This window comes from Cynocephalus volans, chromosome 8, assembly GCF_027409185.1.
Source record: "Cynocephalus volans isolate mCynVol1 chromosome 8, mCynVol1.pri, whole genome shotgun sequence".
Taxonomy (NCBI): Eukaryota; Metazoa; Chordata; class Mammalia; order Dermoptera; family Cynocephalidae; genus Cynocephalus; species Cynocephalus volans.
This window is the reverse complement of record NC_084467.1, coordinates 106,136,795-106,152,689: the sequence shown is the minus strand read 5'-3', so window position 1 is coordinate 106,152,689 and position 15,895 is coordinate 106,136,795. Positions and strand designations below refer to the sequence as shown.

Below are 15,895 nucleotides of genomic sequence, written 5' to 3'. Positions count from 1 at the left end.
AGGCTTTGTGGGTAGGATTTCCATCCAAACAGGATTGTAAACTCTCACAGCCTATTAGTCACATAGGTTTTGCCCTCCCCACCCCATTTTTTTTTTTTTTTTTGTTCAAGATTGTTTCAGATCCAACCCTTCCTTTCCCATTCTGACATCTACCTCATTAATTCAGGCCTTCATCACCCTATGCCTGGATTGTTTCACAAAGTCCTGACTGGTCTGGGGCTCCAGTTTCACCTCTTGCTCCCGACAATCAGTTTTGCACAGGACTATCAGAGCAACCTTTCTCCCCATCAAGTCTCACTCCTGTTCAAAAATATGTAGTGATTTTGTGTGACCTGAGAGATAACTGCTCCCCCCTTCAGCTTGTCATTCAAGGTCTGCACAATCTGTTTCCAACCCCCTTTCCCTTCTTGACTCCCCTAACTGCTAACAGTGCCAGAACTCATCTACTTACTCACTTCTCTGTTCCTTTGCTTTTATGGTGGCTCTCTCCTAGAATGATACGTCCACGCAATTTTTTGTTGTTAATTTCGGCTCTTTTTTACAAGCCCACTGGTACCCAGTCCTGATCACATCCCATACTTTCCTGCCCCGATAATAAATACTATAATGGTTATGTTCTCTTACTATATACATATGCATCCACATCTAATATACAGTATTGTTTTGAAAAAATAAATATACATAAATGGTATATTTTATGTCTCCCTTTGCAATTAGGTTTTTCATGATTATTTGGTTTTTAAGATTTATCCCTACTGACATATATGAACATAATCTTTTTCAACTGCTGTACTGCATTTCATTTAATGAATATACCATAATTTACTCATCCATTCCTCTAAGGGGGGACATTTAGTTGCTCCCAAATTTTGGCTATTACAAACAATGCTACAATGAATATCCTTAGCTGGTCTCCTTGTCTTATACGAACTTTACTGACCTTTCATGATCCTGCTCTCACCCCCGTTGCTCCATGAAAGCCTTCCCTGAATCCCCCAGCCCTCAGCAGCCAAGTCTTCATCCGGAAAGTAGCTTGTGCATCTCTGGTACCACTTCACTGTGCCCAGCACACTGCCACGCAAAGTAATCGCTTAAGAAATATTTGCTAAACGAATGAACGAATGAATGGCTAAATGAATGAACGAATGAACAACCTAGGTGATGGCTCTGTTCCTTTTAAATGGACTTTGGCGCCTTAGCCCCATTTCCTTCTTTGACAGCACTGGTCCGACTCTCCACATTCCTCCAGCTAGCAGGGGAGTGTGTGGGTGTGTGGGGGCGATACAGATCTCATTGGATGAGGTCTGCCTCTTCCTGCAAGTTCACGATCCCGGCAAGCCCTAGTGTTTGAAGTTCAGGGTCCTAACACCCACCCCCTTCAGCAGGGGCACGGCCCAGCGAAGCGCGTCAACGCTGCTACAGCCAAGGCGCGCCCGCACCCAACGCGGGGTGGAAGGATGAGGTCGGGGGGCGGGGGAGGTCGTCTAACGACTCGTAGTAGATCCCTCCGCGCAGCTCGGGCCGGCGCTTCTTCCTGCGGGAAACCCCTGGGTGCCCAAGGCGGCGGGGCCGGGGCCGAGGCCGAGGCCCCGGCGACAGGGGGGCGGGGCCTTGCAGGGGGAGGAGGCGGCCGAGGCGGAAGGACACACGAGGACGCTTCGCTGCACACCCGAGAAAGTTTCAGCCAAACTTCGGGCGGCGGCTGAGGCGGCGGCCGAGGAGCAGCAGCCTTGGGGTGCGGGGAGTCGAGTCATCTAAACTTGAACTCCGGGGCGTGGCGCCAGGCCGTGAGCCGCAGAAGCGGGAGCAGGGGAGGAGAAAGTGGGACTCCTCTGTCGGGACCCCCTCCCCATGTGGAGCTGCCCGGGTGGCAGCGGCGGAGGAGGAGGCGACCGAGAAGATGCCTGCCGTGCGCCCCGCGCCGCTGTGGGCGCTGCTGGCTCTCTGGCTGTGCCTCGCGGTCCCCGCGCGTGGTGAGTATCGGGCTGAGGGGCGCTGTCCCCTGCTCACGGGCCCGCGCCCCGCCGCCCCCGCCCCGGCCGGCCACCTGGGGCGACCATCCCCCCCCACTTCTGTGCTTTCTGTGGGAAGGCCGGGTTCGGACGCCCGCGCGGCGTGAGGCCACTGGGTTCCCTCAGGTCTGGACGTCGTCCGGGCACCTCTCGGGGCGGGCCCCTCCCCCGCGCTCCCCGCCGCCCCTGCCCCCTCCTCCGTGGCCCCGCGCGCGCCTCCTCGCCCGAGGGAGGCCGGGCACCGAGTCTCAGAAACTCCCTTTCCGAGCACTTGTGTTCGCGGACTTGGGCAGTTGTGCCCTTTTGGTTCCGCGTTTCCTGGGGTGGAGGGAGAGTCGAGGGCCCCCTGCCCGCGGCGAACCGTCGCCGACCGCGGGCTGCGGATGGGCTGAGCGAAGGAATGCCAGACTGGCGTGGAGAGCGGGGGCAGGGCCTCCGAGCCCAACGGCTTCCACCTTCACAGCCAGACTCAGCCTTGCCAAAGGGAGGCACGCAGGCCGGGGTGTGGGTTTGGTGTGGATGGGGACAGGGTTGTGCGGCCCGCCCGAGTTTTGACACTCCGACCCGATTGATGGCTCTGACGAGTTGGGTGTATGTTGCTCGTGTCTTTGAAAGGTGGAGGCAGGAGCAGTAGGGAAATTGGTGTGGCTGCATGCTGAGCCACATGATTTAAACATCTCAACTGCTGTGATTCTTTACGAGGCGCGGAGCTCTGGTGCTGTTTCAGTCCGCGTCCAGACTCAGGAATGTGCTGTGACGATCTCCAACTCCTCCAACCTGGCAGCAGCGTTTGCTGCTCTTTTGGCATGCTTGGGGGTGGGGCAGGGGCGGGTTAGGAAAAGTGGATGAGTTAAGTAAAAGTGCTTACTTAGAAAGCTTGGATAGTCCCAACAGTCTTTCTGAACACGGTTGGAGCAAGGAAAGGAAATCGAATCAGATCTTATTCATCCCACCCACTCATTTAGATTCTAAATTTCTTCAGACTGTTTAGTGGAAAGAGCTTGGGCTTTGGAGCCCTGCTCTGTAATCCTGGATTCAAACCTGGCTCTGCTATATTAACTCACCAATAAAATGGGAATGAAATTACCCAGCTAATAGGATTAATTAAAAGAATGTATATTAAACCCATGGCACTCAAAAGGTGCTCAGAAAGTCTTTTCAGGGCAGGTGCTGTGTTTTATTCTTTTTGAACTCTGTGCTTCCAGTGGGTAGTTTCTTGGGCATGTTTGTTGAACTGAAAGGAGCTCCTTCTTTATCCTGAACAAAATCTGAAAGAAGATTTTACTCTTACCAAAAAAATAGTACACGAACTACAAATCTTTTCAAAGAAAAGGTTAAGAAGATAATGAGATTCAGAAAAAATATGGTCTTTGTTCATTGTTTTCTTATGGTTTTTGTTCATTGTTAACAGGCAGTCAACATGCCAATCACAGATGTTTAAAAGAGAGCAAGGTTATTTATCACCTGAAAACAGTACTGGGTTGTTCAGCACCAACCAGATACTTCTCGCAAAGTTCCAATTTCATACACCTCTAGGTCCCTAAGAATTTCAGAAGTAGGCTGTATGATCATGAAGCAAAACTGTTGTTTCTAAAACATTTAATGAAGTGCACGTGGTAGTATTTTTGCCTTTCTTCTTTGAGTGAAAGCTTTAGTGTAGATTTAGGATAAAGAGGAGTATAATCAATTGGATAGTCTGAGGGTTACAATCCTTTGTCTACCATTAGCTTGTTTTAGTAAACAACTTAATCTTCATGATCTGTAGTCTCCTCACCTATGAAATAGAAGAAAAAGAATAACCTACTTTTGGGAGATATAGAGAATAATAATTATTATTATAAAGTGATTTACAAAATTAAGTCTTAAATGATAAGATTGATGTCAGAGATAGGATTACTCTGACACAGGCCTTCTCTCATTCTAGCATCTCAGTGCATAGAACTATATTCTCCTTTATACCTCTGCTCTGGTAAGGCACTGCTATTACTAGTTAGCTTTTAGGTGGTCAGGTTGAACGTTAGTCAAGCTGGCTCAAAGGATAGGATTTAGATATTTTGATTTTTAGACAGGTGTTCTTTAGATGCTAAACTACTGTAATAGAAGAGATTAAAAAGACTGTTTCTTCGTACAAATCTTAAATCTTTTCAGAGTTTAGCAGTGAAGGCTTTTTGAATCCTTCTAATCCATTATTGTTGTGTTTTGCCAAGGTATCAATTATAATACACCCTTCCAAACTTTTGAGTGTTCCTGTGTTTGGCTTATTGCCAATTGTTAATTTAAACATCACTCAGTTCCTAAGGCAAGGAACTGTCAGCCCATCTGTCTGATTCTCTAAACAGCTATCCAGGACCACCCCTTGCTTCTTGCGTTTTTTCTGCTTTGCAATGGGAAGTGACTCCTTGGTTTTGCTGCCTGCTAGATGATTTCTCAGCTGCATTCTTCTCTTACTTTTCAAAAAAATCACAAAGAGCAATGATTTTTTTCTTTCAGAAGGAGATGAAATTTATCCTAAAACTATTTTTTCTTTCATTCTTCTTTCTTTTTCTTCCTTTTCCTTTCATTATTATTATTATTATTATTATTATTATTATTATTATTATTATTATTAGAGTGGGATGGAGGAGTAATTATTTCTAGTTTCTATTTCTTTCCCTATATTTTGATTTTAAAAATATTTACCCACATGGCCTTGGCATTTCTTTACCCCATTCCTGTCTACTACCTCCGCTGTAGGCTCTTGTGGCATAGAGGAACAGCTTTTGGTTCACTTGGATTGTAGTGCTGACTTCAGTACCATTAGAGAATGTTTAAATTCAGTGGGATATGCTTGGATGCTTCAGAGCAGCCTTACGATACATTTTAAAAATATCACACCCACAGAAATTCTATTTTGCCCACAAAATTTGCATTGATCTAGTTCCCATTCTCTGATGCCATTCCTGGTGTTCCTCCTCCCTACCCCTTCCATTGTGGTAGAACAAAACTCTGTGTCCTGGCTGTGTCAAAATCAGCTGGGGTGATTTTGGACTCAACACCTAGGGATTCTGATACAGTAGGTCTGAGAATCTGTATTTATTTAAGGTTTACAGATGATTCTGACACAGTAACCTGGTTGGAACCCATTGATTAAGTCCATTTTCTGCCTTCATGTGTGTACGTGTGGTCTTTCCTTCTAAATTTTCATAAATTCCATAATAAACCTAACTTCAGTCAGCCATTCCAGTATTTAAGCCTTCTGACTCTCAAAGAATTTTAAAAATTGCTAACATAAAAGATATAGAATATAATGCTATTTCTTTTTGTTCATCTGGGCACAATGTGCCTCCATTGCTTTAGAAGTGCTTCATATATTTTAATATTATAATTTCTGTCCCCTTCATTTGTTATCTTTTTTTTTCAAGCATCATTCATATATGTATGAGGGTACTTCAAAAAGTTCATGGAAAAGTAGAATTGAAAGATAATATGAATTTTTCCGTGAACTTTTTGAAGTACCCTTGTATATGATTTTTGGACCCTTTATCTATTTGTCCATAATGGTTTTAGAGTAAAAGTTTCCACAGCATGATTTGACTGAGAATATAGTAAGAGATTTTACATTATCATTCTTATTTTGTATTTATGGTCCATATTTAAGTGCTTCCTTTCTTGATAGGTCTATCTGGATGCCTCAGCTTGAACTACACATTTTCCTTCCCACTCTTTCCTGATTCTCCTTCTCCTGTCTTCTTCCCTTTCTCTGCAAATGATTTGAAACCACAAGGTTTTCTTTTCTTCTACTTTTCTTTATGAATCTACCATATGAGTAGTATTTTAGAAAGATCACTGAACAAGGAGCCAGAACACCAAAATTCTCCTTCAGGTCTGTTATTAATTGGTTCTGCGACCTTGTAGGAGAGGCACTGTTTTGGTCTGTCATTTTCTCATGTTCTTTGTCCGTGGTCACAGAGCCAATGGCAGAGTTGAGACTAGAATTTCTCTCTTCTGATCCTCAATCCAGGGCCTCGTCCACTCTCCACACTGCTTCCATCTCATGTACAAATGGGCTTATATGTGCACAAAAACACTTAAAACATCCTCCAGTGCTTTTATTGTTAATGTGTGCTTGAGGAAAAGAATTGAATCCTTTCATTTAAGTGTTTATTCTAATGCCAACACCCCTACTCCTGTACCTGGCATGGTACCTTGGCATCTAATAGGCACTCTATAGGATATTTGTTCAATTGAACAATTCCTTTTAGTCATTTTCTTATTCTGGACTACTCTGGTACCCAGACAGTTTTAAAATAGGATTTGCAAGAGTCATTGCTTACCTTTGGGGAAAAACCAAAATTTTCCCTTCCCCAGATGTTTTATTTAAACTTGCCCTTTTGAATTTCTCTCTCTCTCTCTCTCTCTGTGTGTGTGTGTGTGTGTGTGTGTGTGTGTGTGTGTGTGTGGTTTCTCTCTCTCTCTCTCTCTCTCTCTCTCTCGCTTTTTCTTTCTTTTTTTTTGATCACTTCTGCAATTTATAAAGGTCACTTTGACTTTGGAATCTAACTTCACAGCCGCTGGCATCCACCCCCTGCCTCTCACTTGAGTTTTCTTCTGCTACTTCCTGTATTACTGTCAGAGGCTACTTCAAAAAGTTTGTGGAAAAATAGAATTAAAAGATATACAGATCTTTCCATGAACTTTTCAAAGTACCCTCTTATTATTAGGCCAACAATTTCTATTATTTGCCATACCTCATGGTAATTTTGTCATTTTTGGGACTAGTCATTTTTGGAATAGTATTTTTAAAATTAGAATTAAGTAAAGTTTATGTTAAAGATTTTTCATCTTGAGCTGGATATTGCAAACTTGTACTAGACCAAGAGGATATGTACATTTAGTAAAGTATATTTGTTTTTTCCCCCCAATAAGAGAGTTTCCTGAACATCACTACTGACAAAAACTCTAAAGAGACATGATAAATAAGTATTTGAGAGAACCACTTAGTGTGTAAGTTGTCTCCACAGCAAGATTTTGCTCCTTAAGGGTGGGGACTATGCCACACACATCCCTTCTCTGTATTACAGAACTTGTCTGGTATCTGCCCAAAATGTAGAGTCTACTGAGCCTCCTGGTGACAGCACCTATGACTCCTGCTCTGCCACCTTTGGGACACTCTATAGGAGAGACTGATGATGAGTCAGGGGTGTGTCTCTATGCTTCTTTCTCCTTTGAAGAGATAGGATCAATTGAAAGCTGACCCCACCTACAGACTTTTATACTATCCCTTTTTATTAATTGAGGATGACTGAAATTTTCCTCCTATTGACTTATGTGTTGGCAGGAACTTTAAAATCATCCAGTCTTTCTGTCCATCCATACTGGATCTGATCCTCTTATAACATCCTGGTCAAGGGGTAGCATACCATCTCTCTGCTCAAACGCATCTCTTGATAGACAGCTGCTCGCTTCCAGAGGCAGTTTAATGCATCTTTGGCCAGCTCTAATTCTTAGAAAGATTTTCTTATGTTCAGCTGTAATCTGCCTCCTATGACTTGTACCCATTGACATCTCAGGAATTTGTCTCACAGAATCCTGGGTCCTGTGTAGATGGCAGGGATGCAATAGGTTATGTACCATTTACTCAACTGACACCTTCCCTTTCATGAAAGGAGTGAAACCCAGTGAGTGAGGAGCATGAAGATGATCCTGTCTGGGGTGATTGCTTAATGAACCATCTTAACCCTACATGTTTCATACGTCCCTACCCAGGTGGGCACTGGTGGGAGGAAAGAATTTGTTGAGCAGTGTTTCCTTAACCCCCTTATGATTGATAAGAATACCTGGGATATTCTCCTAGAGATTCTGATCAGTGGGTCTGGAATGGTGTCTGGGAATTTGTAAAAGGTATTCTAAAAAGTTCATGGAAAAACGGAATTAAAAGATAATATGAGTCTTTCCTTGAACTTTTGAAATACTTGCATATGTTTGAGAAATACACAGGTGATTCATATATTAGGGGAAATTTGGAATCAATGCGGAATGGATCTGAGGAAGTCAAAGTTTTTTTTGTTGTTGTTGCTGTTTTGTTTTTGTTTTTGGTAGTGCTAGAGATAGGCTACTTGTCATTTTTTTCCCCCTTGAAAGTGTCTGCTTTTTGCTGAGTGCCTAGCTTACTAGGGAGAAGGAAGCTGCTCTGGTATCCCCATAAGGTTACTAGAGTTGTTTGCTTTGTCTTAAAAAAAAAAAAAATCTGCTAACTGTCCTGTGACTTAAGACTACTGTTCGTGTCAGGTACTATTTGGGTGGAAGCTTCCTTATCCTTCTATCAGAATGTTACCTGAGATGCCAGAATGCATAGTAGTTCCACTGTCTTTTTGGTGTTGGCTAAGGAATTCTGTCCTCAGCCCTTGTGAATGATGCTTCCTTTGAGGATGTCTGCTTTGTTAACCCATGAACACATACGTGGTGTCAGGAATTGCCCTCAGATGTGTTAGTGTGAAGAGAAAAAAAGGTCTCTCATTTCAGGCAGTCCTGGTTTTGGGGTATCTGGACTGCTGCAGAAAATAGAATAAGGAAGGGAGAATAAGAAATCCAGGGCCTCTAGAACATAACAGCAGACTGCAAGAAAGGGTCCAGGATTGCTCCCCTTACAAAGACACTTGATGTTGCTGTCCTTGATAGGAAAAAGGAAGTGGCTTCAGATCTGAAGGGGATATGCTTATGGTCTTGGGACAGGACAGACTGTTCAGTGTTCACTAGTAGTGGTAGGAGGTTTGCTGTAGATCTGTTTTTTTTTTTTTTTTTTCCCCCTCTCCTATTCTTTTTGAGGGGAATATTAGCTGTATGGAAGAAAATATATTGTGGCCTTAAAAAGAGTAAATTTGAGAAAGGGTGATGATAAGGGCCATAGCTTAGAGTGAGAAAAGCGAAGTAAACTGTATTAGTTTATTTATCTATGTAAGTTTTTGTATAATTCTCTGGTAGGATCCCTATCTATTGGCTCTATAGTTTATTGTCTTTGTAGCTCTGCTGTCTTAGTGGTGCATTGGGGAGGATTGTGGTATGTTATCATACTTAATTTGTGTGTTTCCCTTGGCATCAGGTGGTAGCAAGTACAGTGTATTTTACTCTTCTAGATGTGTGGAAATCATTGGCCATGTAGAAGATATGATATTGCCCCCAAGTAGCTGACATCAACATGGAGACAAGACAGATGAGTACACAATTAGGAATATGAAATACAGTCATTTAGTCATTTGTCTACACTCTCTGAAAGCTGTTCCTTGCAGTCAGGGTGACTAAGAGTTGCAGGATCTGGAGGAGTAAACTCCACATTCTGATATCACCAGGAAATGGTGACCCCCAGCTTATTCTTGCTGGGCTTATCTGCTCTTGTGAGCTGTTTGCCATTTTCCTCCTCTGTTGTAATTTAGAAGTGTGAAAATTTGATTTGTGGAAAAGACAAAGATCCCCTTTTCTGATGGGGTATAAATATAAATTTTGCACATGTTGTGGTGTCTATTGTCTCCATTAGCTGGTTTATGGCAGGAGACAGAGAGCTGTATTCTCAGTTCTGGATGCCAAGCCTGATCTAGGACAAGTTAAGGTGGAAATTTCTTTTATGGAAGACCCAGTTCTTAGTGGGCAGTAGCTGAAGGAACTTCTTGTCACAGCCAGGCAATGACTGAAGTGTGGTGTGAACACACCCAGAGTTGCTGCCTCAGGTGGCATTGATTAATCATACCAACATCTCCCTCACCCTTTTGTACTTGTCTTGGCAAAACCCTGTTCTACCAGCTCTTCAGAAGTTTTGGCTTTACTAGATATGATTGAACTAGCTCTCAGGTGGCCATTTTACTGTCCCTTGCTCTTCTTGAACTGCAGGCCAGCTACCTTTGTCCAGCTGTTGTACCCTCGGTCTTCTGGCCAGGCAGTGGGTGGCCCGGGTCTCTCTTCCCATTGGACTGAAGCATCTTTCTCTGGAGGTCTGCCTAGGGCAGTTTCTGGTCTCCAAGTCTGGTCTCAAGTTCCTTCTGCAGGATATTGGCAGCCTGGCAGTAACTCTGGGTTCTTTGAATACATCAGCCAAATATTATGCCAAGATGGACTCATCACTGCGCAAAGAGGTTGGAACTATGGGTGTTGCAGAACCTGTTTCTGGGTTAGGAGCAGCTCTCCCACCCTTGAATATGTTTATTCATATGAAGAGAGTGTGCATGTATTTTGTGAGGTAGGAAAAACATGATGATAATATTTTGATTGGAGGCAGATATTGTCTTCTTAGTAATATGTTGTCTTTTAACAAATAGCATCCCTTTAAAATACAATTTTGCATGCTGAATAAGGTGTACAAGAAGCTATGGTTTCATTCTAAAGTAAATTGCCTAGTTCAGAGGTAGGTGCATTTTAAAATTGTTTACTTCTTTTTCATCTTTTTTATTCTCATCTCTTTTGTGAGAGGATTCTGGAAGGATTTTAAGCCCCAAACAGTTTCAGTAGTCTATTTTAACTGGTACCTAGCAAGGAGAGGTTGCTCTGTTGTTGTACTTATCCAACATTCAAATAAAAATAATTGAATACCATCTACTCACTAATCTATTCTGTTGAGTTTCTAATTATGAAGTCACAAAACTAGATGGTGCTGATGTATTAACTTCTTTACATGGTAAATGTGGTAAGCTGAAAAGATACTTTTTAAAATTCTCTGCTTTCACATGATTTTGTTCAGAAAGTATTGAGACTCATTGAAGTTTGAGGACATGTATATTTTGATTATTACTTTTTCATTATGTTTTTATTTGCTGAGAACATGGCTTTATTTATTTGCTAGATTCTCTTTAATTGAAAACATTAAGGACATTTACTTTATTACAACATTTAAAGCACTTTCAAATTTTTTATGAGGATTTTTAGGGGAAAGACTATATCCTGTGGATCATGCAGGTCTTTGGCTTTCTGTTACTATTTAAAGTAAGTAACAATATATGGTGTTTTCTGTGACATATAGTTTCTAAGAGATTTAAGGAAGATGTTGTAACTAAAAACAAACATTGTAACAGTTTAAGGTATGTTTACATAGCAACAGAATTATTCCCTATGTTTATACATAATTAAGTCATATTTAGACTTTGATTTTCTCTGGCACCTTTACAAGATTTTTTTGTTTGTTTGTTTTAAGTAATTTAAAAAGCAGTTACATTTAAAAGTAGTCCAGGATGTTTGAAAAATCTAGAAAAGTGTAAGAAAAATATCCACAACCATAGTACTATTAATATTTTGGTGGACATCTTTGGTCTTTTTTTCCTCTTGTTAGATTTTAAAAAGTTATTGATTCGTAATATACAAGGATACATCCAAAAATTCATGGAAAAATACAATTTTAATAATATGAATCTTCACATGAAGTTTTTGAAGTACCCTCATAAATACAATTTTCTGTTTTGCTTTTCTTTGGTGATTATAAGTATTTTCCATATTTTCAAATGTTTAATTTTAATGGTCAAATAATCTATAGGTTTAATGTTTTGACCACCCTCCTTTGGTTGCATATTTGGTTGGCTCCAGTTCTTTTTTTTGTTTTTCCTATATAAATGGTGTTGATATTCTTTTTTTTTTTTTTTTTTTCGCCTTTTTTTTGTGACCGGCACTCAGCCAGTGAGTGCACCGGCCATTCCTATATAGGATCCGAACCCGCGGCGGGAGCGTCAGCGCCGCACTCTCCCAAGTGCGCCACGGGCTCGGCCCTTGATATTCTTCATACAGAAGTTTTCCTCTTCAGAATTTTTCCAATAAGTTAGATTTCCAGAACAGAAATTACTACATCAAAGAGAGTAATGTTTAAAACCCTGGAAATAGGATTAAAAAAAAAAAACAAAACAGGAGAACATAAGAGAACATTAAGATCTCCAGTAATTCTATCACTTCTAACCAAAACCCACAGTTAACATTTTGATGCATTCCAGACAGGGTTTTTCTGTGTCTGTGATCGTAATTGGGATTTTTAACATACACACAGTTTTATCATTTGCTACTATACCACTTAAAATAATATGAACATTTTCCTACATGTATAAATATTCTTTAAGAATATGGATTTATTTATTTATTTTTGTTGTTGTATGTATCAACATTTCGGTCCTCTTTATTGCTCGTTAGTATTCTAAAGCATAGATATACCACAATCTAGCCATTTACCCATTGGAGGACATCTGGGTTGTTTGTAGTTTTTGGCTATTTTGAATAAAGCTGCAGTAAACATTCCTGTACAGTTTTTTTTGTGTGTGTGTGAAAGTGCTTTCATTTCTCTGGGATCAATGCCCAAGAGTACAGTTGCTGGGTCGTATAGCAGTTGCATGACAGTCTTTTAAGAAACAGTCAAACTTTCCCACAGTGGCTGTACCATTTTACATTTCCACCTGCAGTGTAAGAGTGATTCAGTTTCTCTGCATAGTGGCCAGAATTTGGTGTTATTATTTTTTATTTTAGCCATTTTCATAGGTGATATCTCATTGTGATTTTAATTTGCATTTCTTTAATGGCTAATGATATTGAGTATCTTTTAAAGTACTTATTTACCATCTGTACATACTTTTCCATGAAATGTCTGTTTATGTCTTTTGTTAATTTTCTAAGTGGCTTATTTCTTGATAGTTTGATAGTTCTCTTTTTTTTTTAATTAAAAACTCAACAGTGGAAAAAATTTTTAAAAAATATGGATTTAAAGGCTGCATACTGTTTTATCTTAAGGATCCAATATCCACTATACCTCATTTAAACTGAAATCTATTTTTAGTTTTTAATTTTCATAATTATAAATAATTATGTAATCAACATTCTCATTTATAAATCTTGGTAGGACTATTCATATCCTAATATTAACTCCCAGAAGTCAAGTTATTTTATCAAAGAGTATGGACTTCTGTATGGCCTTTGATTCACACTGCCAAATCTCTTTCCATATGGTTTAATTAAGTTATACTTTGTTAGCAGAATATGAGGCTGTTAGTGTTCCCAACCATTGTCAACACTAGGTTTTATTTTTAAAACGCTACCAATTTGATAAGTGGTAAATGCTACTTCCTCTTAATTTGCCTCTCTGATTACAGTGTTGAAATTTTTTTCATATGGTCAGTGGCCATTTATTTTGCCTTTTGTTTTTATTTATTTATTTTGGCATTTGTGTCTTTTACTTATCAGTGTTTTCCTATTTTTTGGTTACTGATCTGAAAAAGCTCTTTAAGCATTAAGAGTATTAGTCCTTTGTCTAAAATATGTCACAATACATATGGCAGTAATTAGCAGTACATAGCATCAAATTGCCACCAACAGTGGCATAAAAAATTGCTTATTTGATAGGTTGATTTTTTTTGTCCTTTGATTTCTAATAACCTTGGTCAACTTTTAATGTATTTATTAATTGATATTTTCTGTAGCTACTTTAAATTCTAAATCTATCATAAATCAATATGCTGTTAGTTGTATGTGCCCAGGAAATACACATTTACTTTGATCCAATAGTTAATAAGAAAAGTGTTGGAGGAAAACAGTATATTCTGAAGTCAAATATATGATTTTGGGTGGGTGAGGAGTAATCTGCTACTGTCTTGTCTTCCTGGGTATCCAAGATTTTTGAAGCACGTAACACCCCTGAAAGGCAAGACAAATGCTATGCCCATCATACAGTGCTAATTCTGACACTTTGACCTAACTGATAAACCTTGTACAGTGGTCTAGCCAGTCAGTTTGGTCAGACAACAGGGTGACTAAGATCCTCTCCCCTTTCCCCTCACCAAATTGATTAGCTGTGGGACAGAACTGAGTGAAGCAACCTGTTGTTTTGGCACCCTGTGGACACCACCTGTTTCCTCCATTTCTCCTTCCAGCCTCCTGCTGCCCTGCTGCAGTGCTGTGTGCACAGTGGGCAGGAGATCAGTGTTGCTGCTGAAGAATGTTGCAATAAAGAAGAGTAGATTGCTTTTTTCCAAGCTTGTGTATTCTTAAGGCACCCCACTGCTTTTGACATTCAGTGCTGCAGCTGAACTGCCCTATGCTGAAGTCCTGCAGGTCTCAAGTATTTGGTTCAGAGTAATTTCAGGCAATATGAATGCTTTAAGTATCATTGGAATTTACTGGGCTGGTTGTTTGCCAGCTATTTCCATATTTAGCATGAGAAGACCTGGGGAATGAAGACATTTCTGACCAGCCAAAGAAGGAAACCTCTCTAAAGGATTGCAACTTTTTAAATTTTATTTTTTTAATGGGGGATGTCAGACAGAGTCTCCAATTTGTGTCCACTGGTCTTTGTTTCTGTGCCCCCTCCACAAAATTAGTTTATGGATAGTGAAGTTCTTTCTCACAAGTGAAGTCTAATACTGCTCTTGGGAGGAAGTAAGAGAATTATTATGCTCAAATTATGCACTGAGAATCTTAACCAGCAGGTGAAGCTGCTGATTAAAACACAGGTTGATGAGTATTTTTCTCATTTTTCTCCTTTAAGGCTTTTTAGAAGTTTTCTGCTTTGTCCTGGTCTATTTTGGTCCAGTCCTTGTCTCCCCGCTTCTTTTGGAACCACAAGCCTTGCCTCTATGACTTAACATTTCTCTGCCATAGATTTTTTCATTTTAAAGATAAGGATAGTATTTGGAAGGACCAGTAAATAATATTAACATAAAACTTGTTTTTATAAAATAAAACAACCCCAACATTTATATAGCACTTTATGATTTACAGAATAATGTCACACAATTGCCTCCTTTAATCCTTACAAACTTTGGTGAAACTGAGCCTCATAGGGGTTAGTTGGCTTGTATACTGTTGTTTACTCCTAGATAATAAATGACAGAGCTGTGACTTAACAAGTCACAGACTTGACTTTTTAAACAGCTTAAAATTTTTTTTTTTAATTTGCTGAATTTTTACTATGTGTCTTCATTCTGCTAGGAATTTTACATATATTTCCTTATTTAATTCACATGGCCATACTTTGGGGTAGACAGTCTTTATTCATATTACAGATAAGGAATTTTGCAGCTTAGGTTTGTAGCTTTGGATGTTAGAGTGAGTCATATGGATGGTGAGGAGTATAGCCAGGATTCAAACTTCTGTCTTACTCCAGGGTCTCTGTAGTCAATCATGGTGCATTGTGTACATTCATATAGTTACACTTCACAATGACCCTGTGAGATAGGTGTTAGGTAAATGGGGAAACTGAGGCTTGTAACATGCTCAGGATAATGCAATTAGTAAGTGGCTTAGTTGAAATTCAGTTAGTCTCCATAATCCTCACTCATTTCAGCATACTGCATATGCATGTTTTTGTGATATGTGTAACTAAAAACTAAAAAAAAACTACCTTCTTTGTTAGGAGTCTTTTGTATCTTCTGAATAAATAAGAAATGGACAGACATTAGTTGACAGATGCAGTGATGGCCCTTGCCTTCTCTCAGTTGATTTACATTACCAGGACAAGCAAATAGAATTGATAGGGAGAGGAGGGGAGTTCCATTAAGGATGAGTCTTTTATTTATTTATTTATTTATTTTTGTCTTTTTCGTGACCAGCACTCAGCCAGTGAGTGCACTGGCCATTCCTATATAGGATCCGAACCTGCGGCGGGAGTGTCGCCACGCTCCCAGCGCCGCACTCTCCAGAGTGCGCCACGGGCTCGGCCCAAGGATGAGTCTTCTAGCCAGAATGGGTCCTCCTGAGAGGACTGCTGTCAGGAGCAGTGGCCTGACTCCCATGGGCTCTGCTTGGGGACATTGCTGTTTGTATTTATGGAGACTTCTCTTTGAAAGGAGGGGAGAAGGTGTGGTCACTTACAAGTCTAGCTCTAAACTTACTAGCCCTGTGTCCTTGAGCAAGTTTCTTAAGCATTCTGTGCCTCAATTTCATTATTTATAAAATGA

At 40.4% G+C, this 15,895-nt stretch overlaps 1 protein-coding gene across 1 annotated transcript in view; it reads left to right on the top strand.

Annotated features, from left to right (window-relative positions):
• Positions 1 to 1,689: 1,689 nt before the first annotated feature.
• NOTCH2 (notch receptor 2) overlaps positions 1,690 to 15,895 on the top strand; it is a 137,372-nt gene continuing 123,166 nt past the window's right edge. The window contains exon 1 of the mRNA XM_063104308.1: positions 1,690 to 1,973. Coding sequence (XP_062960378.1) covers positions 1,901 to 1,973 — 73 coding nt within the window. The 5' untranslated portion in view covers positions 1,690 to 1,900. The remainder of the gene's footprint in view (positions 1,974 to 15,895) is intronic.